The sequence below is a fragment of the Sebastes fasciatus genome, chromosome 11, assembly GCF_043250625.1.
Source record: "Sebastes fasciatus isolate fSebFas1 chromosome 11, fSebFas1.pri, whole genome shotgun sequence".
NCBI lineage: Eukaryota > Metazoa > Chordata > Actinopteri > Perciformes > Sebastidae > Sebastes > Sebastes fasciatus.
The window spans coordinates 26,824,788-26,848,697 of record NC_133805.1 but is presented as its reverse complement, the minus strand read 5'-3'; the positions used below and the strand labels follow the sequence as shown (position 1 = coordinate 26,848,697).

Genomic DNA, 23,910 nt, shown 5'->3' with positions numbered 1-23,910 from the left:
AAGATCATGCAGTATTTCCTTTATATAAATATCAGTAAAGCGAGGGATGTCAGTGTGGACTACTTAAAGGAATAGTTCAACATTTTGGGAAATAAGCTCATTCGCCTCCTTGCCAAGAGTGAAATTGAGAGAACAATACCACTCTCATGTCTGTACTGTAAATGTGAAGCTACAGCCAGCAGCTGGTCAGCTTAAAATAAAGACGAGAAAAAAGTGGAAATAGCAATGGCAGTGTGGTTATTATAGCTAAAACAAAAATAAGCTGTGAACAATATTATTAGATGGGTCAGGAAACTTCAGATAGGAACAGGACAGAACGTTCTGAACTTCAGCAGCACTTTAGAGGTTTGGTGCATCCTGTAAAAAGCTGTTGATATAGAAGCTAATTTGACAGCTTGCTGTACCAAGAGCACAACGGGTTACACCAAACAAAGAATCAGAGGTGGATCAGGCTCTACAGCAGCTACCGATCAAATAAATGCCTTGATTATCCCCCAGCTCTGGACATCCCTATAATACATGCACTGTTATTGTTCTCACCTCGCCGGGCCGGATCTTGATGTAGAAGTTGTTCCTCTTGTAAGAGATCTTGAGGATTTTGGGCCAAGCGAACCGGTTGATCCGCAACCTGTCTCTGTAGATGAGCAGGCCACTTGAACAAACTCCCAGCATGATCTCCACACCCTCAGAGTCCTGGGAACAAGACACACACACACACACACACACACACACACACACACACAAAGAAATGGCAAAAAACAGCAAAAAATAAAACATTAGTTAAATGAATTTCCTTCACAATGTGTCACTTCTTTGGTAACACAGGATCCCTGACAATCTCAAAGAAGAAGCGCTTCTTTTTGTGTTCTGCACAGCGTAAACGTCCATAAACTCTACAGGATATAAAGGAGGTCTAGTGCACAGCAGGGTAAAGTTTGTGATAATAACAGGGTAAAGCAGGCAGATGGAGAGTGAAATCAGGCATATGGTACTCTTATCTTCTCTATGCAGGCTGTGGTGATGTGGAATAAAGACTCATGGGGGCACTGAAAGCAACAGTGAAGTCTTGGGAAATGGTGGATGAAGCACAAAATGATGCTCTTCACTGCACAAAGCATGAGGTGAGCATGTGAAACCAATGATGACGTTCTGAGAGGGAAGCGCTGGTCCAAAAGCAGGAACAATCAGTCCTAGTGGGATGTTGAAATGACTACTTTGTACGTCCCCATGCACAAGTAGAAACCACACACACACACACACACACGCAGGAAAGCACATGAGATGCAGCCTCTTACCTCTCCCTCAGCTGGAGCCAAGCATTCATAGAGACTCCCTACCAACTTTGCATTTAATGAGAGAGGAGAGAAGACAAAAGAGGGATGCTCGTCTGATATGTACATATTTTTCTCGTGTATCAAAACTGACTCACATATCCAGCAGCGAGCAATGATGTCAGTTTGATCAAGGCCGCTTCCTCATCTCTGTGATCTCCTCTGTTCTGATCTAAAATCTGTGAAGGCAATATCCTCTCCATCGCTCACACATCTACACCCATTTTGACTTTCAAAGCACTTTTGATAACTGATTCATATCAAGACTGATGACTGTGATTTTCTTTTATGATGGCCGCAGCCCTGCAGTTGTAATCCAGCTCTTTCTTTACTGCCTGTGTTCTGATGACGCGTTTGATCCCATCTGTCCGGCAGATTACAAAATCAAGCTGGGCTCCAGACCCCACCACCCCACCACCCCTCAGCCCCCCCAAAATCCACAGAGGCATCAGTGACATAATGTCAGTCAATCAGCGAAACAGCAGTGGCATGTTAAACTGAGGCATTACTGTGGCAGCCGGCATGTTTTTGAAGCAGCGGTGTTGTGGAGGCAAGCGTCACTGAGTGGAATGTGTTAGTCTCATCTTGCATAAAAAGAATACAGACATTAATATTTAACATATCCCTTGCATACTTCTTAATGCATCTTGGAAACACCGACCATTACCGAAGTCGCGAGTGACATTCTAGTAAACTGACTCAGTGTACTACTTAAAGGAATAGTTCAACATTTTGGGAAATACAGTAAGCTCATTCGCCTCCTTGCCAAGAGTGAAATTGAGAGAACGATACCACTCTCATGTCTGTACTGTAAATGTGAAGCTACAGCCAGCAGCTGGTTAGCTTAAAATAAAGACGAGGAAAAAGGGGAAATATCAATGGCAGTGTGATTATTATAGCTAAAACAAAAATAACAATGTGAACAATATTATTAGTAAACTGAAACTAAATAGAAACTAAATCCTTAAAGAAAGACTAAAACTAAACTGAAATGATATTACCTGGTTAAAAAACAAATGAAAATAAAATAAAAATGAACGTAAATTAATTAAATTTTTATTTTTTTAGCTATAATAATAATATATCACTACAGAAAAAGGAGACCGCATAAAATATCAGTCAACTCTCGTGACATTGAACCACAGAAATTGAACAGACTTGACCTTCCAGGAGACGGCGCTATGCCGCAATTGTTTCACATCGGACACTAAAGTAGTGCAAAGATTAAACATTACATTTTAAACATTATGGCCATTCCTACACAGTTCTCCAACCATGTGTTTTGTATGTATATGTAGCTACTTCTGAGACATTATAGCTGGCCATAACAAAAACAAACACTAACTAAACTAACTACTAGCAGTACAAACAAAAAATAAATAAATACAAACTAAAATTAAACCTTTCTGAAAGACTGAAGTTAAACTCAATGAAATCGAAAAGTCGTAAATAAAATAAAATAAAAACTAATTGAAAATTCAAACCTTGCCTGTCTGTGTCCAAAGGTGAAAAATCTGACAGTAACACCTCTAAAGCGCAGCAAAAAAACACAATTTATTGTTTTTTGCACTTCGGTTTTGTACAAATTAAACAAACAATATATAACGTGTTAATTAGGAAGCTTTAGAGGTGTTAGTAGGTAGATTTTGTTACCTTTCCAACAGAGCCAGAGCTAGCTGTCTCTCCCTGTTTCCAGTCTTTATGCTAAGCAAAGCTTACTGACTTCTGACTATAGCTTCATATGTCGCGTACATACATTACATTAGTATCAATCTTCTCATCTAACTCTCGGCAAGAATGCGAAATTCCCCAAATGTTGAACTATGCCTTTAAAGAGAATACAAGAATGTATATTAAATATTTCATTGCATATTTCTTAATGCATCTTTGAGACATCAGGGACATTTGTAGTGGATTTTTTTTTACAAATTATTTAATCATTTCCCATGTTTACTTTTGAAAGCAAGTAACAACTTCAGTGGAAAAATGTAGGATTTGAACAAAGTAGATATCAGAAACTTGTCATCTACTGATGTGATGAGCCGTCTCCAAATCTTAATTCATTAGTAGATATTTAGTTTGACTTGTGAGAGACAATAAAGTTTGTAGTGACTTGTTACCTTAGCGTGGTGGAGGTCCACGCCGTACATGGACAGCTTCTTGGCATTTTCCAGGAAGTGTATCTCTGCTTCGGCTGGTGTCATCCCCCTGATAGGACATAACAGATCAGGTCAGACAAGGTCAGACAAGAACAAGCATATAGCTAAGAGAGTTTTAATGCTTTCTGACCAATGTGAATATGCAACACTTAAAGAGGTAGAGTCCAATAAGATCTAAAAAGAGGATAATTCAGTTTTATTGCATAAAAGCTTTTGGAAAATGTCTTTATTGATGCTTTTAACTGAAGCACAACAGAGTAACATGAGTGCATCCATTTTTAGCATAGATGGGTCTTTAGAGAGACCCTTATCCTTGCACTCTCATTGCCTCGCTCCATCCAGTTGGTCTGCATCAAATTACACACGAATCATTGTAATACAGGGAGAATGAAGGGCTCAGACAAAGGACAGCCAGCGAGATCCATTTATAGGAAAACATAAAACCACTGTGTGGAGACATGCTGCCTTTCTGAACACATTATTATTCCAGGCTGTAAATATTCACTCAGGTTGACTGACTGGCTCGAAGTTAGTCGGATTCTTAAAGACACTACATATTTTCCCAATCAGCTTCACATTATGAGCAACAAGGTCTTATGTGATGTCAACATTTTCCATCATCCTTAAAACAGGTTGGGTTGTTTCACATCTCCTTTTACAGGTGTGTTTGTACACCAGAGTTTAATAACATTCAAATCAAAATCTGATGATAGTTTGAGTTTGTGAGTTTGTACTAAAGAGGGGTGGCGAGAGGAGTTGAGTGAGATGGGGATGGGGGTTGAGGGTTAGCTTGGTGAAATGATGTAATGGAATATAAGCAAAATGTAATTGGCAATCTGTTGTATTGTCTGTGATTTGTTGGTGTTGCAATAATGGTTGCAATAAAAAATACGTTTTAAAAAAAATGTTTTTGATCATTTCTGTGATTTGGTTTACAATGAGAGGAACCCACTTAACTGTATTTACTGCCTGTGGGCAGAATTTCTGGCAGCTGAAGGTTGTTACGTGCGGGGAAAAAATCAATCTTTTCTTTTTTCTGAATTCAAACATCATGTTTTTCATACTTTCTCCCAATCTACAATTTGTCAAAGGGCTGGGCAATATGGCCAAAATCTTCTATCCCGATACAGGGCATTTCATATCTTGATAATGATCAGATTTTCTGAGAAATTTGAGTTAGCATGTGTTTGTTATTATCAATTTAGATGACATAATTGTGTATTATGATGGTTCGATTAGGGCTGCAACCAACGATTATTTTCTTGATTAAACGATTAGTTGTTTGGCCTATAAAATGTCAATCAGTCTTTCCCAAAGCCCAAGAGATGACGTCCTCAAACGTCTTGTTTTGTCCACAACTCAAGATATTCAGTTTACTGTCAAGGAGGAATAAAGAAACCAGAACATTTTCAAATTTAAGAAGCTGGAATCAGAGAATTTTTACTATTTTTTCTTACAAAATTACTCAAACCGATTAATCAATTATCAAAAGAGTTGCAGATTGATTTAGAAGTGTATCTGTTCTGTGAGACGCGCGACTGACGGACGTCAAAAACGCTTCTAAAATTACATTCAGTTGGAATTGACCGTTTCTGTCCAACCACAAAAATCCAGATGATAAAAACTCAGAGTTGACACAAATGTTGATATGCTCATCTGAATCGTCTTCTATTATTGTCTTTCTCACACCAGTAACCTTTACAAATGAATACTGTCTATTATTCATTGTTTTCTCAGAGGCGACCCTGTGTGTAACTGAACTGTATCAAAAGTTGTGCTGGACAGTTCAAGCACAGTAAAAAGAGTTTACGAAATGATGCTGAGACTAACTTGTAGGTCTTGTGGAGTTCCATGACCTTCTCCTCCAGCTCTTTGGTTTGGTTGGGTGCGAAGCGCAGCTCGCTGATGTAGTCGCTGCCTAGTTCCTCGGGGTCGTAGTCTCCCAGTTCAGACTGCACTGTGTAGGAGCCCAGCACCGTGTGGGTGGCAAAGGAGCAGGGCAGACGGCCTGAAACCACGTCATCTCTCAGCTGCAGACACAAGTAGTACCTGAGAGAGGAAGAAGAGACAGAAAACAAAACGTTTTTTTTGTTATTGTTATCAAATCCAATGTCTGGATTTTCTTTGCCTGCAATAATCTGTTATATTTTCCTTATCACAATACATCTTTAGCTTCCAAATCAATAAAAAATGAACTCAAAGTCCACTTATGACAAGGATTGATGAACAGCGATACATTTTGAAACATTAAAGAAGTCTGCCAGCGATCACATAATCATTCTAAATGAGCTGCTTACTCACCTTGTGATATCCTCAGTCAGCTGGGCGGGGTCTGGAGGGTAAAACTTGACGTTGAAAGCAAAGCTCCAGGGACCGGCTGAGACGCAGAAAGAACATTAAATTATCAAAGCAGCATTTTACAATTGCAAACACCTCGTTTGGCCGTTCAGGGCAAAACACATGAGTGGCTTTATTAGATTACAAGACTTACTCCTGATCTGCTTCTTTAGCTCCTTGGAAGGGTCCAGCCAATTCTGCAACAGACAACCAGACAAAAAACATTCATCATCACAAAGTTATGAGCAAATTACTAAGAACCAAAGTTTCTTTCCGAAACCAAAGTTTCTTTTAAATTACTTTCTCGTGCACACTTTAATAGATGGAAAAGTTTTCATGTTATTCAATGTCATTCAGCATATTTGACTCTTCCATAACCTTGCTATTAACATACAATTTTTATTGTAAAAGTTAACTTCACAAAAACTGATAATTAGCATATTATAGTTTCTTTACCGTCTGATTCTCTACATCTCTGTGTGTGATGCCAAAGTAGTCCCTCTCCAGTAGATTGAGGTGGTCACATATTTTATCAAAGAGCACTTGGCCTTTGGATCGTTTCTGTGAGAAAACAAAACACAACAAGAAACAAACATATTCAACACAGGATACACTGGAAGTCTTATGCATTTTCACACCCTTTTACACAGCCTTTTATGAACAAGAGTATCATTTTAAAAGGATTATACCACCAAAACAGAATCAAGATGTTATTTTGCATGAGAAAAGAGTTTTCCAGAAACATCTACTGCTACTATGAGATCAAGGATTGTTACATCCTAACAACTTTGAACTGGATTGCATGAGATTGAAGAAAGAATGTTATGGGCGGTCATATTTGTGAATACAATATGACTGTTGTGTTGTGATGAATCATATTATTCAACAATTATCAACACAAAGCAACAGCAACAGCAACAACAACAATGTGACAATAGAACAAACTAAAACACTAAAATACACAAAATAAAATAAAGAAAGAAAACATAACTGCATAGAAAATGTAACAATCTCAGGCTGTGTTATTTAATGACACCATTGGATTAATTATCTTGAGATAATTGAAAAAAAATTCAGTGGAAACTGCTTATTTTAATCACATCTGTCCGGAGCGGACGATTAATATAACCAACTTTTTTGTTTTTCTTTATTTATCATTGATTACCATCTAATTGATATTTGTAAGGACCACTGAGGACCCTGTTTTGAGAGAAAGAACTGGTTAAAACAAAAGAGATTTTGTAAGGACAGGGGCCATGTTTAAAAAGAAGTACAGCACTTCAGATGATAAAAAAGCTGCATTGAACAGTACAATATTACTCTCTGTCAACAAAAGAAGACATAGGCAGATATTGCCCTGTATGCAAACTGTAAACCAGAATTGTAAACTGGTCTCTACACGACTCCTTTCTTTTTGAACATCAGGCCCTGCAAACTGTAACCTGGTGCTGTAACTTATTTTTTCTCCTTACTCTACCACATACAATCACTAAAAACTCGTTTTCACAAAACAGCAACATTAAATAAAAAATTCCAACTACAAAAACAACAATATGATGCAGCACATCACCCTACTGCATCACAGAGCCTTCCCTGCATGGGTTAACCGTTTGATCAACCGGGCCACTGTGGATCAATTCCCTCTATAAAAAGCACGGTAGTATAAATACACCTTCAAATTCCTGAGCTCAAGGTGAACATCAGCAATGCTTTACACCAATCGATTGCACGTCTCTAGCTGAGTGCCGGATGTGAGCAGCTGGAGCTCCGTCGTCTCCCCCGCTGGAGGCAGCTGGACTTCACAGATTCATTTGTCCAGCTCACATGAGATATTTTAAGGCCCGAGTTGCCACAACACAGCCGCCTCCTTCCTGCACAGAGCCGAAACCACCTCCTCACGTCTGGATTTATTGAAAACCACTGCCACGGCTTATTCTAGCAGCACACCCATGCATCTGTCACATTCACATGTAGCCTGTGACACCAGGGTCCAGATGGAAATAAACACACATATCTGGCCTGTTTGACACATGTGGTACATTTATACCAGCATCCACCTACACCCTTTCATCACTTGACACATACACTTGTCCTTTTTATGATGAGAACTCTGGAGTGTCTGTGCGTGATTTTTAGCAGAGCCATAAAGCTGCTGGTGGCAGAGAGTTAATCCCAGCAGAACATCTCTGAGGGAATTAGCAGAGTCGTGTCAGACTATTGCTGCCTTGCTGTGACTTCTCAACGCAACACTAGGCTTTACTGACAGAATCTCTACACACACGCTCACACGCACACACACAAAGGTTGTGATCTGTTTAGTCACATAGCTGTCTAACAAGGCGGACTATGATAAACAGCAGATATGTTAGGAGTGCAGCAGATGCGGCCGACTGGTCCGGTTTATATTCTGGTATATCTGGTTTATTTCCCGGAGTTGTTTGGGAGAATCAGATCAGAAGGAAATTGGATGGAAATTTGATCTCAAATTAGAAAAGAAACATCCATCTTCAATGATCGATTTCAAGATTGAATTTAGAGAGCAAACAACAGCTGTAGCTGCAGTGGGTTTGGAGACTCACATTGATTATATAAACTGGAAATTGCATCCAGTGTTGTGCATGAACGTGCTAAAAGAGCGTGCTCATCTCTGCACCCAGCATGGCTAGTGCAATCTCAAGTCTCAAAAGTCAACTTGACGAGCGATTGTTGAGCAGTTGCGAGCGCGTAGGAAGGGCCGACCTCGCACTCGTCACAGCCCCGTGCTCGCAGGACCTCATTGGTGCATGCTGAGCAGAAAGGATGCTTTTCTGCTCACGAATACTGTTCTGTGAGCTTGTGTCACGTGCACGCATCTGGGTTTTATGTGCACGGGTTTTGAGACTAATTAAACGCCATAGCATCCGACCAGTTAAAGAAAACGGAAGACATGAACGTGAACTAGTTCATTTTAATCTGTGTGAACTGAACTTTGAGCTAGAGCTTGTGAATGCTTTACAAGTTGGGCTATGACTAACAATTATTTTCATTATCCAATAAACTGTCCACCAATTACAAGTGAATAGTGAAAAATGCCCTTCACATTTTCCTTGTTGACTTCATCAGATGTCTTGTTTGTCCGACCAACAGTCAAAAAACCAAAGATATTCAGTATGCAATCATATAAAAGACGAAAAAACAGCAAATCCTCACATTGGAGAAGCTGCAACCAGAAAATGTGTGTCATTTTGCATAAAGAAATACTGTAGCGACTATCAAAATCGTTGCAGATTAATTTGTTGCCCATCGACTAATTGTTGCAGCTCTAATTAAAAGACAACATTTAGCATGCATAGCCACGCTCTTTAGAGGAAGGATAAAGACGTGCATCTAATGTAAACTAGAGGGATTTTCAAAAATATCCGTCTGATTTATAACAACAACACAGTGAGGCGTGGGACTTGTATCCCCCTCCGCTGAGACATAACACCCTCTGAAGTGAAGTGGAGGAGGTTCAGCAGTTCTGTGTCACAGAAAATAATAGGAAACGATTAGTGCAGACATTTTCTTTCCCACAGGAAATTGAAATAGAGTTGAGCTGGAAAACTACAAGGTCAGGGGGATAAAAATGTCAAATCTTGACATTCTGGACCGTTTTTCAAATGGGATTGGGAGGAGGAGGAAGAGGACTCTGACCTCAATTGTATCACTGTGTCAGACACCATAAGCTGACCTATGTTACGTCTGCTGTGTTTCACCCTCAGCTGTTAGGACACTTTCACACAACTGTGGATTTTTAGCACTCTGACTCGTCGTGATTGTGCCTTATTGGTTGCTATGACAACTCCTATGGTACGCAAGCAGCTAATTAGCCATCTGTTTGTTAAAAAAAAGAAACCTTTTCAGTCAGGGTGTTAGTGTGACCACTGTATAAAATATACAGAGAGACATCGTTACTGTGATTGCAGGTATTGTCCTACTACCAGCATCATCCAGGTGTGACTCATGCCTACTGCATCACCACTGCATCAACTAGCACAGCTTGATTTTGTATAACTGCTCCTTATAAAAAGGTGCCTGATTCAAGTCAGTCACGACCATCTGAAAAAAGACTGCTATTCAGTCAGTGCTGCGTAACTCATAGCACAGAGGCTTGCTCAAGTGTCCTTTCACTTCTTCTATACTGTAATTATTAGAGCTGTCCTCGACCAAAGAAATTCTCAGTCGACTAACAATCACGATTAGTTGATTTAATCGATAGATCTGTAAAGAGTTTCTCAACAAAGAATTACACAAAAGTACCACTTTAAATCTTGTGTTTACCAGAGATGTGCTCATAAGTTTCTTGGAAATAAGTCATTCAGCATGAAAAAGCATAAAAAATGATTAATCAACAAAAGGAATATTAGTCCACTAAGACCAAAACGACCAATTAGTCGACTAAAAGGGGGCAGCCCTAGTAATTATTCTTCTATTATACTACAATCTAAAGGAGTGCCTGCACACTGGAATCACAGCTCCCTTTAATTTTATTAGTTACGTTTCAACCAACTACATGTCCTCCCACGGGAAGGAAATGAGGGATATATATATATATATATAGCAAAATAACCACTAACATCATAATCACCTAATCACATTATATGTGTCAACATATCCTCGTTGAAGGGAAAATAAAAAGCACTAATATAAATAGACATTGCCCGAGGAAAACCTGTGGTTAGTCGAAACGTACAAATGAAATTAAGAGGAGCTGTGATTACAGCATGCAGGAACTCTTTGGATTACAATTTAAAGATTTTTTTGCATCCAGCACCGATCACACTGAGGTTTTGTGGATGTGGACTAGGGTGAATGCTTTTTAAAAAAAAAAAAGTACATTCAAAGCTTCTATTCAGGTTTTCAAATGAGACTTTGAATGTCTGTCATCATATTTTATTAAGTCATGATCCTTAAAAAATGGTAAAAAAACTGAGATTTTTTGTTATTGTGGTTATATTAATGTAATTTATGGTGCTGTTAGATTGCTGCTAGACCACCCCGTTAATACAGGTGCAAGCCACAGAGCAAACTGTTTTTTTGACTGCAGTGAAAATGTTGTTTTTGAAAGGCTAAACACCAACAAATATGGATTGAAGCAGAATATTTTGTTAGATAAAAACATACTGTGACTTTTGGAAATTATTTTCTATTATTATTATTATTATTATTTTTTGTTCTATTATTATTACTTTCTATTATTTTTCAATAAAGGTTGACTTTTGGACTTTACAACGCTCTGGAGTTATTAGAAATGTTTGGATCACACGAGACGGAAACAATCCTACGCACTGGAATCTAATTCAAATAATATAATACTAATAATATTCTATCATTATTATCTGCAACGGTGCAGAAATACCGTGTTTAAAGACAATGAATAGACAAGAAAAAAAAGCTATGCAGCATTCAAATGTCAACATTACAAGTGAAGCTTCAAACTATTCGGTACACCCCTAATGTGTACACTACTACTCTAACTTAGTAATTTTCGATTAATAACCATTTAATATATAAAATGTCAGATAATAGTAAAAAAAAAAGCTAATCAAAATTTCCCATTGCCCAAGGTTATGACTGCAGATGGCTAGTTTTGTCCGATCAAAATCAAAAAGTATTCAATTTAAAATGATAAAAATGAGATTAATCATCATACTTAGGAAGCTGCTGGAACTAGTGGATATGAATCTTGTAATTTTTGCTTCATTAATGACTTAAAAATGATTGTTGTCCATTCATTTTCTGTAGATTAAGTCTTTTAACATGAGATGAATGAAGAGATTGGGAGCTTCATGTACACCCTGCTTCATGGCAGATGTTTTTTCAGAGGAAACACTTTTGGGAAACTCAATCATTCTTTCTTTCTCTACTTGTTCCCTTGGCTCACATCTCCTCTAATGCACTCTAATCCAAGGTCAGCTAAGTATGCCTCATGTAACGGGTGTCAGTGTTGGGACAAAGTGAGGCAGGGTGAGACTTGTGCCAGGTCGTCCTGGCAGGGGGGGGGGGGGCAGGACCGGAGATTACAGGATAGTAAACAGATGGAACGCTGTGATTCAATACTCTACACTTACACCATTAGACACAAATACACACTGTAAATAGTGATGTTTACATTTCTTCAGTGTGTTTTTGTAAGAGTGGCACATTACTAGAGATTAGTCCAATTAGTTAAAGTCATTATTACATAAGGATAAACCCTTTGGGATGTATCATGTCGCTTTCGAGGGGTCCCAATAGATTAAATGATAATTAGGAAGATAGTTGTGGATACAGTAAAAGCTCAACAGCAGTGTGTGTAATATAATGTAGTTTACACTCCACGTCTGCAGAGGCCAATTATTGATATTCTGTTGAGAATAATTTAAAGTATATTAACTTAGTTAATTGAAGAATCTAACTCCTAGATGAAAAAGTTTTTCAACTGATCATGATTGATAATACAGGCTTGAGTGAACACTATTAACTCAGATTTAGTTGCTGTCTGTTGTTACCGCATAAAAGGGGCCCATCAACCAATTTTACTTAAAGTAGGATCCAGAGTTTTTGGCGCTTGACCCTCATTAGGGACTTAAAGCTTTTGCTGTATCAATCGTTTTTTAATTTTTTGTAACTGTCTCTAACAAATCCCCCAACTTTATGAAAAGTACAGTACTAAATTCACGGAGTGCCCCTTTAAACGCGGGAGATCGTTGTTTGCATGATCCTGTTTAAATCAATGTAAAATAAAAACCATAACAGCTAGAGCATTCAGTATTCAGAAATCTAAGGCTCTCGGTCTTTCGCGTCATCACGTTGGGCGCTTGTGATTACGTAATTATGTCATGTGTGGAAAGTAACAAAACTCTTAAAGCACCTTTACACTCGATTTGCTCATAAAAAAAAAAAAAAAATGTGCATAGATCAAATAACTTATGGAGCGTTAAGAAATATTTTGTTCATGTTTCTACAGTTAGAAATCTTTTGGATCAATGTTTTGTGTGTATTTAGTACAAGTTTATGAAAAAACATCAGATTTTTGTTTTCTTTTTTAATTTATGACACAATTTCAATAAGTTTATCTATTATACTGGCTTGTTGACCTACATACAACTTTAGCTTAGGTTGTACAGATTTTAGGCATTTGAAGATACTCTTAGAATTGACATCGCAATTGGCAAAAAATACCAATGTAGGCACCGGCAGACCATTTCTATTGCAGAGTTCAAAGGCTTAAAATACCTGTTAATTAACTTAGGAGTTAAAGCAGGTTTCAGTCCAGTGATTTGAATTGTTCTTCTTTTACTTTACATTCAGATCAAGGATAATGCCGTTAAACATATTATATGTACATGGAAATTCCTATTATTTTGTTTGAATCTCAATATGCAGCTATTTCACTTCCTTTAGAGCATGAGTGTAGCTCCCTGAACAAATACATTTAAATTAACAACACTGTAGAAACCCCTTTCTGCCTCTGTCCAGACTGACCCCCATTTCCAGGTCCTTGTCCTTAAGAATCCTTCCATGGCCACAGTGGGACACCAAGTAATCATGCCAACAACACACAGAGTCAATGACACTGATTCCCTCCAACAAATGCTCCCATTTCACGGTCTGAACCCCTCACCTCACCACCACCAGCTAATCCCTCTATCCAAACCCCTGGTGGGGAGGAATCTGCTCAAAGGGGATTTGAGGAGGAGGAGGAGGAGGAGGAGGGTCTGCTACTCCCTGTTTAGCCTGCACACATGCTGGGAATGTACAAAGTTGAGTCTTATAACTTTGAGAAAAAAAGGCTCAACTTTCTATTATGAAGGAGGAAAATATGTAAAAGTGAAATGTCAAATAAGTTCACTATTTAGATTTATTCCTGAATTCATAATGCTCTAAGAGAAAGAATGACTGTTTGAAAGCAGAAAGCAGCTATTATGTTGAGGAGCTCTGACACTCACGTTCACAACAAAAATACATTTGTCTTGACTTGCATGAAAGCCATGGATACTTAAGACTATAGATAATCAGAGTAATTGTTCCACTCAAGGCTACAAAGTACTGCTTTGGGAAAACAAACTAGCCGTACAAAGCAATTTGACACAATACAAATACAAATGTGCAGTGAAATCCACCAAAACCACACCTTTATCCTGGCTGCCACTCTCTAGTGATAAAGTCAATTAAATTTAAAACATTTAATTTTTGATATCACTCTTTTGCTGCATTGGCCAGCGCCAAAATTAATGAATCCATCCGTCCTACACCTCGCCCACCTCTCTCATTCTAACCCATTATGATTAACAACCAACTCATGCTCTGTTTCTTCTCTCCACAACACATCCCATTTCCATATTTAATTTTTCCACATTATGATAAAAGCCACACTGCCGTGGTGGCGGTGTTGCGAGCTTCACATTTACAACACAAAGACATGTGTTTTTCCACTGATTGTTGGCTCTCCTTTCCTCATAGGGTTTATTTCTGGATGGCTGTGGAGCTTTGAAGTAAGAACTAAACATTTAAGAACCGTTATATGAATAATTTTTTCCTCTCAGGACTACATAGAGAAGCTTCGGAGGGAAGACAAATCCCACAAAGCAATTTGACACAATGTAAATGTGCAGTGAAATCCATTAAATCCCTACTCCTAAGAAGGGCTGTCAAAATAGCACAGTTTTATTCTATTTTAATACAACAAGCTAAGTATCATAAGACTGATACACAGAGGAAATCAAGGGTGCAGCAGAAGGCGAACGGTGTTGGCTACTCAGCTCCTTTTGACAATGTCTCTCTGGGACACACTTTTGTTTTTACATATTAATGCAGTAATCAAAGTTGAGGTGGTTTGTCAACCATAATTGTAATGGTTTGAAATCCAGGCTTAAATGGTGCCATGTGTTGTTTGTTTATCAAAATGAATATAACTTTTCCATGAACCTTGTTTAGGGCTGCATGACAATTTATCACGATTATCCATTGATTTTAGGGATTAAATATCTTTATTGCACTTTCAGATTCAAATAAATAGTTGTGCTCACTACCACGTTGTGCTGCATTCCTGTTAATTAACAGATTGTTGCATCAAAATAATACTTAAAATAAGGTTCTTCACCTGAATTCAGTGCATTTTTGTTTTGCCCGTTTCCGCTCTGTTTAAATGAGTAATATACAGTATATCACTCTTCTACTCTGGACTGCAGCCGCAACATTCAGGTAAGTTTTTCACAGGCTGCAGCTGTAGGGTGCACGTGTAAACAACAATATCGCATTTGATCGTGTTCATTTAATTGTGGGATGCCAAAATCGTGATCACGATTAATATTCAATTAATTGTGCAGCCCAAACCCTGTTCTACTACTAAAAGTGCACATTTGCATTACATGGCTTACATTTATCATTATGGTCCCTGTTAAATGGACAGCACTTGCTCAAGGACGCTATATGTGCACAAGAGGAGCTGGGGATCAAACAACCAACCCTGTGGTTAATGGAAGAATACTAGCTCTAAAAAAAATTTATGAAAAAACCCACATTAAAGACAAGTCAATCTCTGTCTAATTATAGTCGTTATAGACTGATGCAAATATCATTAGTGCTGCTACATTGCTGATTGCTGGAAGGCAATTCAAAAGGCCAAGTGTTACAACAGCGACAGTTCAATTTCAAACCACTATCTAAAGTGAAAATTGCTTATATATCAGTTTAGACTGAAACTACTACTTCTCTTTCCCCTTTAAGCACCCTCACACAATAAGTTTCCCCGCTTCCTCTCACCTCCACGTTGAGTGTGAAGTCGGAGCCGTCGAGCATGGTGACTTTACACTCCATCATCTTCACCTTCTTCACTCCTTTCAAAGGAGACCTGGACAGACGACTGGTGGACGACCTGTGGGATACCTGGTCCCCCTCCTGCTGCTCCTGAGAAGAAGAAAACAAGTGTCACTTCACAGTTGAATAATTTATTCTCATGTATAATTACAATTTCCACCTGTTTCTTGCACTGGGCTTTTCTCCATTGTCTTTGTTAAACAAAGTAAAGCAGCGAGACGTCTATGCATTTATTTCATTTTATGAATGGCGTTCTGATATTGGTTTGAAAGTGTTCACAGACCACAAATGTAAAAGACCTCCTGCTCACCTTCTCCTCACCTAACTACCCTAAATGTTGAGTACTTAATGTAGTCGTCTTTGACAAAACCACTAGTTCTGTCACATGTCCAAAGCCTAAATATACAGTGAATGTAATCGGGTGCCACTGAGGAGAGCTAGAGGTGTACTGCCATTTTGCCTTAAACAGAGAAAATCCAATTTTCCAGTTCGCTGAAAACAAAGCCCTTCCTGACTGACTTTATGCTGGAAAAGAGGCCCTTGGCTTCCAGACAATTTTCATTCTTACTCACACAAAAGTGGATTTAATGCCCCTTTTCATTTATATATATTGAAAATGTCTTATCTTGTTCTTCAGGCTATTTCCATCACATCGTACCTATCTAATATAGCTCATGTAGACCCCTTCAGATGTAGAGCTTAACCATACAAATCAACGTTACAGAACATGAGGATTAAAGTGAGTGTATAATTATAGATTTGATTTAGTTAGGATTTACAAGAATTACCAAAGAAGGATGTATTCAAACCTTTACGGATGCATTTGTGACTGATAGAAATAAGCGCCACAGATACAGTATGAAGTGGCCTCGGTTTGCAGTTTTATTACTGTGATTTTTATTTTATTTTTTATATGTGCAGCCCGGCAGGAGCAGAGAAATATATCAGCCTGAGTGTGTGTCTCACAGGAAACACTGACAGTGTGTCAGAGTGTTGTGATTTCCCTCAGCTCAATTCACACAGCTCCGACAATGGCAGAGCATCATCCATCATCCTCTGTGTGACACCATGAGGGCTGTTTAATGGAGATACATTAAACGTTGAAGGGATACTGGTATGGATCCACGCAATAGGTAACACTTAAAGCGATGCAAGGAAGTAAATGATACATTTTTGAAATTCGTTTTAGCCATGCTAGTGACATAGTGACGGGACTGTCAGTCCACAACTTTGATACCGACTGAATTGTAATAACTTTGATCCCCTGACCTGTCATCTAGTGCCATGATCAGGTCAACATTTCTATTTGTCTATATGATCAAATGCCTGCAATGCTAATGACATTACCATCAGCCTCAGCTCTACTTTGTGTTTAGTGCTGAGGAGCAAATTTTAGCATGCTATTATACACTAAACTTGCTTACCACAGTAGTCAGTGTTATCAGTGTTACACAGTATTTGGGCATACACCAATTACATTACTTACCCACCGCCCCCACCCGTTGTTTGGCTTTTTTTATATAGAAATAAAACCCATTTACTTCATTTTCGTGCATCAGCCCCCACGTTCATCAAATAAAAAACTCTTATTTGTTATCAATACATAATCAGACAATGGATGCTACAATTATAATCTGAAAGTGTCAGTCTGGAGTCTCATCACAGAGTAGCAGGAGTTAGATTTCACACACACGAGATGAGAGAAAGTTGACAGACAAGTTGATGACAGAGATTTGGTGTCAAAGCGAAAAACACCTATTTGGCAATACTTCGGATTTAATACTAATAGGGAACCATAACTTTAATGAGTCAATCTGAAAACTTTTGGTATGAAGCCATGCGGAGGACGGAGCGTCACAGCTGGTGTGCACAGCGGAGCGACCCACCCCGCAGTGAAAGCTGGTCTAGAGAGGCCAGACATACAGCCATCCAAAGCTGAAGATCAAAGTGAGCTCTCTACATATATTGAGTATCACCTTTTCTTGTAAAATGTCCGGTGTAATCGGTAACACCGGTGTTGTCAAAAGTTTTTTAACCGTTGGGAAAATGTCCTCACCGTGACATCCCTAGCTAAACTAATGGCGAACATAGTAAACATTATACCTGCTAAACATCCACATGTTAGAATGGTCATTGTGATCATGTTAGCATGCTGACGTTAACATTTAGCTTAAAGCACCACTGTGCCTAAGTACAGCACGGCTGTAGATTCTTAACTCTTGCTTTTGTTTTTGTAAACTACATAACAAATGTGAATCAAGGAGAAATGTGATCCATCTAGTGTGAGCTATAGAGTGGGCAATATAGATACATGATATGAGTTATTATATAACACAACATCAACATGCATCGTGATAAAGTACATTTTCTGGAAATAAATCGAGCAAAGTTTTTTGTAAATAAAATAATTCAACAGCCCGCACTGTTAACAGAAGAGCCGGTCACAAGCAGAATGCATGGGAATTAATTACAGTATAATATATTTCCCACTTTTTCCCTGATGGTCTGAATAAGTCGCTAAATTTGTTGTCACTTTTTAGAAATAAAGTTGCTAAGAGGGTCTGAAAAGTCACTAAATCTAACAAGAAATTCGCCAAGTTGGCAACACAATGTGTGTGTGTGTGTGTGTGTGTGTGTGTGTGTGTGTGTGTGTGTGGCTGTGACAATAGTCCGTTGCTGTCTGAGCCACTGTGCATGTGACGTGACGTGTGGCTCATGAGAAATTTGACCGCCACCGAATTGGCTATATCTGAGACTGATCAAGCGGCCGATCAAGCTTAAAATCAGCCGATCAATCGTTGCATCTCTAATAATAATATCCTATAGTATTATCCTAAGGAGATGGTGGCTGGATACAACCAGAGCCATTAATCAAGATAGGTACCTCAGTATACACAGTTGGCAAAATATATGATGTTCACAAATTTCTTTAATCTCAAGGGTATGTATCATCATGTCGGCCAGCCCAAGTCATGCATGTAATGTGTACATTAGTTTTTTCATTAAAATTTTGTGAGGATGTTTTGCTACATTGCTCAGCCCAGGACATAATGAATCTGTCACCTCACCCTGCTTCTGCTGCTCTCTCATTACGGCCCATTATGATTCACAACTCATGCTCTATTTCTTCTCCTCATCAAACACATCAAACATTCCCATACTTCAATTTTTCCACATGGTGATAAAAGCCAAACTGCTAGGTCAGTGGGGCTTTGAGGCTGAGCGTGCTCAAATTGTATTTACATGCTCAAACACGTGGCAGATCACAAGAAGGCAAAATATCTCAGAACCAACTCTGCTTTTTTCTTCTGCCTATCCACATCTGGCTAGGGTGACTTTTCACTCCTTAATAATGGCTTGTAAATGGCAGAAATCCAAAAGTTTTAACTTAATCCAGTGTTGATCTTCTTCTAAATTCTCAGATAAGACCACTAGCGCCCAGTTTAGGGAATAAGCAGGAATCTGCCTCAAGTCTGAGACAGCCTCCTTGTAGTTTGGAAGCACTGGAAATTCAATCTGTAGAGTGATGAGATTGTGAGCCCAGAAGGATGTTTGGACCGAGCACTTAGTGTTCAGATAACATCAGTGGCTACTTGGGATGTCTCAGACATAAAATGGACAGGCTGCAAGCTACACTCGTGTTCATGACATGGTTTTAAAAGACACTGATCTGGAAAACTCGAAAACCCAAAGCTACTCAGTTTGCAACGATATATAACAAACAAAAGCAGCAAATCTTCATATTTTGAGAAGCTGGAATGAGCTAATATTTAGCATTTTTTTCTTCATAAATTACTTTAACGATTAATCAATTATCAAAATAGTTGATAATAAATTGTCATAATGCAGCCCTAGTTATCTGTGTTTATTTCATTGCCCTAAACTGGAGATCTCAAACCATGAACCACTGAAAGCCATGAGGTTTTACTTCAGTAGCTCCATTTACTCATTCTTCCCACAGCTGTGTTAAGTGAATCAGCTGACTGGGAATAACAACATCCACACTTTGTCTTGGGTTTTTCAATCTGTGTTTCACCCAATTTTCCAAAATAAAAGCACAGAGTACTGACTGAAAGTTCACTTGTCAACAGATGCATCTGGTGCAGGGCCGTAAACACCGTTGAAAACACTGAGGTCATGTCGTCAGTATTTATTTTGTTCATTTCCATTTTTCACACAAAGACACAATTCATTCAGGAGTGGGATGAATGCTGTGTATGTTTTCTCAAACTCAAGCTAATCTAAAAGGGATATTTACGGTGTTTACACCATAGAAAACACCCGTAATTAAATTACAGTTTAAGTTTTTTGTTTTTTAACAACAAGAAAACTTTCAAGAAGAAAAGTACGTTTAAAGGTGAATGATTTTCACTGAATTCAAGCTGCACTGACAACTGGCTGAATCCTCCTTTTGTAGGCTCAATTCTGACTGTGGTTATGTAGAGGCTGACCTGTTCTTTCCTGGCCGGGGTGCTGTGTCCAGCGGCGGCGGGAAGCTGCTCCGGCTGGTTCTGAGGCGAGGTGGGTTCGGCTGCTTTGGCTTTCCCCTTCTCCGTCTCCTTGTTCTCCTGCGGCTGCTTGGCCTCCGAGTCGGCGCCTGGTTCAGTTGTCATGGTAAATCACGCTGTAGAGGGGGAAAGAGGAGGGTAAAAGGGAAAACTAGATGAGTCAGCTGACTGGTTATGAATTGATCTACTGTCGCTTTTCAGTCCTGTGTAATGTAATGATAAGCTCCTCTCTCTGATGCAAATGCAGAGATGTGGATATTGTTTGACAGCAGAATAAAAGTGAAATTAGTGTAAGTGGCTTCAGTGCACTCAAGTCCTGTTCAACAATCTCAGGAGTGTCAGCAGCTGATAATGTAAAGTGCTTAGACTGCTGGTGCCCTGATCCACAATTTCTACAATATACTCTATGTTTTCTCGCATAAACCAGCTCAAAACACGCCAGAGGGCTGCATCGAAAGATTATTTTCATTATTGATTTTCTCTGTTAGTCATTTGGTCTGTAAAATGTCAGAAAACATGTACTGTATGTCACAATTTTCCCCAATATAAGCTTACGTCTTGTTTTGTCCAAACCTAAAAAGATATTCAGTTTACGATGGTATTAAACAGAGAAAAGCAGCACATCTTGACATTGGAGAAGCTGCAACCAGAGAATATTCAGCATTTTAGTTAGTGCTGTACCAAATGTCATATTGAGGTTTTTGAATGAGGCTTTGAATGTCTGTCGTCATATTTAATGAAGTCTTCACCATAAAAAAATGAAAAATCCTCAAACAATATCCTCAATTTGAATAATTTGATTCATCGGAAATTAAAAGAGTTTTTTTTATTTCATCAACTTTCTTTAATGAATATAACTCATCAGTTCGTGCCTCCCTTTGTGTGTGGCAACCAGCACAGCAAACATATTTTGACCGCGGTGAAAATGTTGTTTTTGAAAGGCTAAACGCCATCAAATATGGATTGCGTTAGATAAAAATATGAGGTGAATTTTGGAAATAAATACATCTATCTTTTTTCAATAAATGTTGACTTTTGACTTTACAACGATCTGGAGTTATTGGAAATGTTTGAATCACACGAGTCAGAAACAATCCTACGCAGCCGCCACTGGAGACAAGAAGAAGCCCTGCAAACAACCATCCAAAGTATCTGAACGGCACTAGTACACGTCTTTCATAGCATGACCTTCTCCCTCTGTGAATAGCAGCATACCAGCGACAGATGCCGTCCCAAGGGCCTAAAACTGGGTAAAGAGAGGAAACATCTAATGGTCAGTTTTGCCAAACGAAGATGACAGATAGGACGGATCTCACTGGGGGCCCCTGTGCTAGCCGTACCCACAGGCTTTGACATTGGGATGTGGGGTTTGGAGGGCGTGTGTGCGGGACAGCAGCATACTGGGGTTTGTAGTATGGATGCCTGTCATTCTGTTGTTGGCCTGCTTCTCCCTGAGCTCTATTTATAGGGCCGTGTTTACTCCGGGGTGGGAGGATTCAGGGGAGGATCTCCGACTTCCAGCCGGGGACAGCAGCCTCTGGATCAACAAAAGCAACGCTGTGTGCTGAGGTGATCCCCAAAACATGTTGAATGGAAAACTGCAACAATTACAATGGGGACTAACTGTGGCTCTAAAAACAAAGCAAAACGAAACCACTAGATATTGATTGTTTTTGAAACGCCACAAGCCAGAATTCGCTTTTGGGGGTCAAGGTATTTTACAATTTGTAATAAGAAACCTCTCAGTCTTCAAACATTCTTGAAGTTTTTTGAGGGACTAAATTCGGCCCACATGCCTAACTCCACGTGTCCTGCTGTGAAGAGCACTGGCAGGCACATAACTTGATTTATTAACAGCTGGAGTCCATGCCCTCATCATGCCTCAGTGTTGTTTTGTTCATCTTACACAGACAGTCTTAAAGATAGAGCTGAACTGAAAGTTTTGTTGTCTCCGATAGAGCGCCATAGGTGTGATTATTAGCGTGTAGACTCCACAAACGAAAACAACATCTTGATTCAATATCATTTGGTATTACCGCTTATAATGCAGAATGATACACTATTCAAGTAGGGAATTTTGTTTTGTGAACGCCAAAGGGTAATTCATCCTCGCTAATGAGCAGTGGGTTTGAATGCCTATGGAATTACAATATAAAGCCAAATCAAGCTTTGCCAAGGAACAAAAAACACTTCGGAAACAAAGAGTTGTTGGATCGCAACGATGTTGACTCAAAACAGCGGTAAATCTGGACTTGGAAATGTTATTTCTACCCTCGCTTTTATAGAAGTCAGGAGCATCAAGGGTCACTGAACGCAACACGCTCTTCAAACTCTTTAAAATCTAGATTAGAGGTCCGAGTAGCGGAAATGTGAAGGAAGTGAGGAAGTCACAAGATCCAAGTGAGGATAACTAATGATAAAAGGCCACTAAGGCAAATTCAACATTTCAAAACCGCTCTGCTACTTTGTTGTGTCATGTGTGGCTGAGTTGAGGAGTGGCTCAGTAATCAGCTGACAGTTGATGGCTGCACAGCTAACCTTTGCTTCTCGTAACCCCCATATGAAACAGGAACTATGGTAGGAGGGGAGGAAAGGAGCATCTTAGCACCATAGAAATGGAGGAAGAATACGTTCAGTCACTGGTGACAGGCACTCTTCACAGGGCCACACAACAGCCCACACAGTAGCCTTGTGTGTGGCCCTCACCATGGACTGGCACATACATTATGCATTCAGAACGCTGTATTCACAACTCATTTAGTGTCCTGGATTACTGCTAGTATACAGGAGTGGCTGAAGATTGTACCAATGTAGCTTCATCATGTTGACTATAAAATTCAGCTAAAGACAAAGTCTTTTAAATGTACTCATCTGTCACACTTTCAAATAACACATGCTGTGCTGCTCTATTGCTGAATAATCTTGTGTAATAGATTCAACCTCTCAGGTCATGAATGCTTTTACATTTGCTGTCAGAAACAGCTGGTGTTTGGTAAGTTTTTAACAGCAAAAATCCTCAGGCAAACAGGAAGTAGGGATGGATTCAAATCCAGTATTGAATCCACTTATCAAATCACTTATAGGGTTTACCTTAAACATTTGCAAGTAACAGCAGGCTAAAATAACCACGACTCAAAGATGTCTAATCCCATTTTGTTGGCTGACACGGCAGAAACGCAAATTAACCTAATGAATGTTCACAATCTACAACCTAAAAATAAGAAGCTGCTACCTCTATGTTTTCCATTGCTCTTTGCTAATAAAAAACAGTGAGGAGAGTAATCAGTAAATCTAAGGATCTAATAAAAAGAGGAACTCAGTCAGCCACCATGACTGGAAAGACAAAAGAAAGACGACTGAGAAAATCAAACTAGGGCTGCACAATACAGTATACTCTTTTTTAATCGTCATTGCGATGTCAACTTTCGCGATGGCAAAAGACTGCGATATTGCACTTAGGTATTTTTGAGTTAGTTGCAAGAGAGTATCAGTAGAAAACTGCACTTTAAAATTTCATTATCACTTTTTATTATTATTATTATTGCCTTTTGTGTTCAGTTCAATGTTCAATTTGTTAAAAAAAAGAATGTTGGAAATAATTTACTTTAATTTTTTGAATTAAATTTTATCAGTATACTGAAAGCAGCAGAATGGCAGAACTGAGTACACTTTAATATCTGTTTATGTTTTGCAAGTCATATCGTTATCGCGATATTCAACAACGTTATCGCATATCGTATACTGTCCTCATATCGT

At 38.9% G+C, this 23,910-nt stretch overlaps 1 protein-coding gene across 12 annotated transcripts in view; it reads right to left on the bottom strand.

Annotated features, from left to right (window-relative positions):
• The window catches only part of epb41l3b (erythrocyte membrane protein band 4.1-like 3b), a 70,261-nt gene that overhangs the window by 24,100 nt on the left and 22,251 nt on the right, over window positions 1–23,910 (bottom strand). For 8 of the 12 annotated variants that reach the window (XM_074651945.1, XM_074651956.1, XM_074651949.1 and 5 more), the window contains exons 2-10: window positions 20,098–20,270; window positions 15,593–15,736; window positions 6,284–6,388; window positions 5,982–6,024; window positions 5,792–5,867; window positions 5,321–5,539; window positions 3,452–3,539; window positions 1,296–1,340; window positions 541–693 (exon numbers count right to left, since the gene is read on the bottom strand). In XM_074651945.1, coding sequence (XP_074508046.1) covers window positions 541–693; window positions 1,296–1,340; window positions 3,452–3,539; window positions 5,321–5,539; window positions 5,792–5,867; window positions 5,982–6,024; window positions 6,284–6,388; window positions 15,593–15,736; window positions 20,098–20,259 — 1,035 coding nt within the window. In that variant the 5' untranslated portion in view covers window positions 20,260–20,270. The remainder of the gene's footprint in view (window positions 1–540; window positions 694–1,295; window positions 1,341–3,451; window positions 3,540–5,320; window positions 5,540–5,791; window positions 5,868–5,981; window positions 6,025–6,283; window positions 6,389–15,592; window positions 15,737–20,097; window positions 20,271–23,910) is intronic. The other 4 variants (XM_074651946.1, XM_074651951.1, XM_074651953.1 and 1 more) reach the window with 2 other exon arrangements.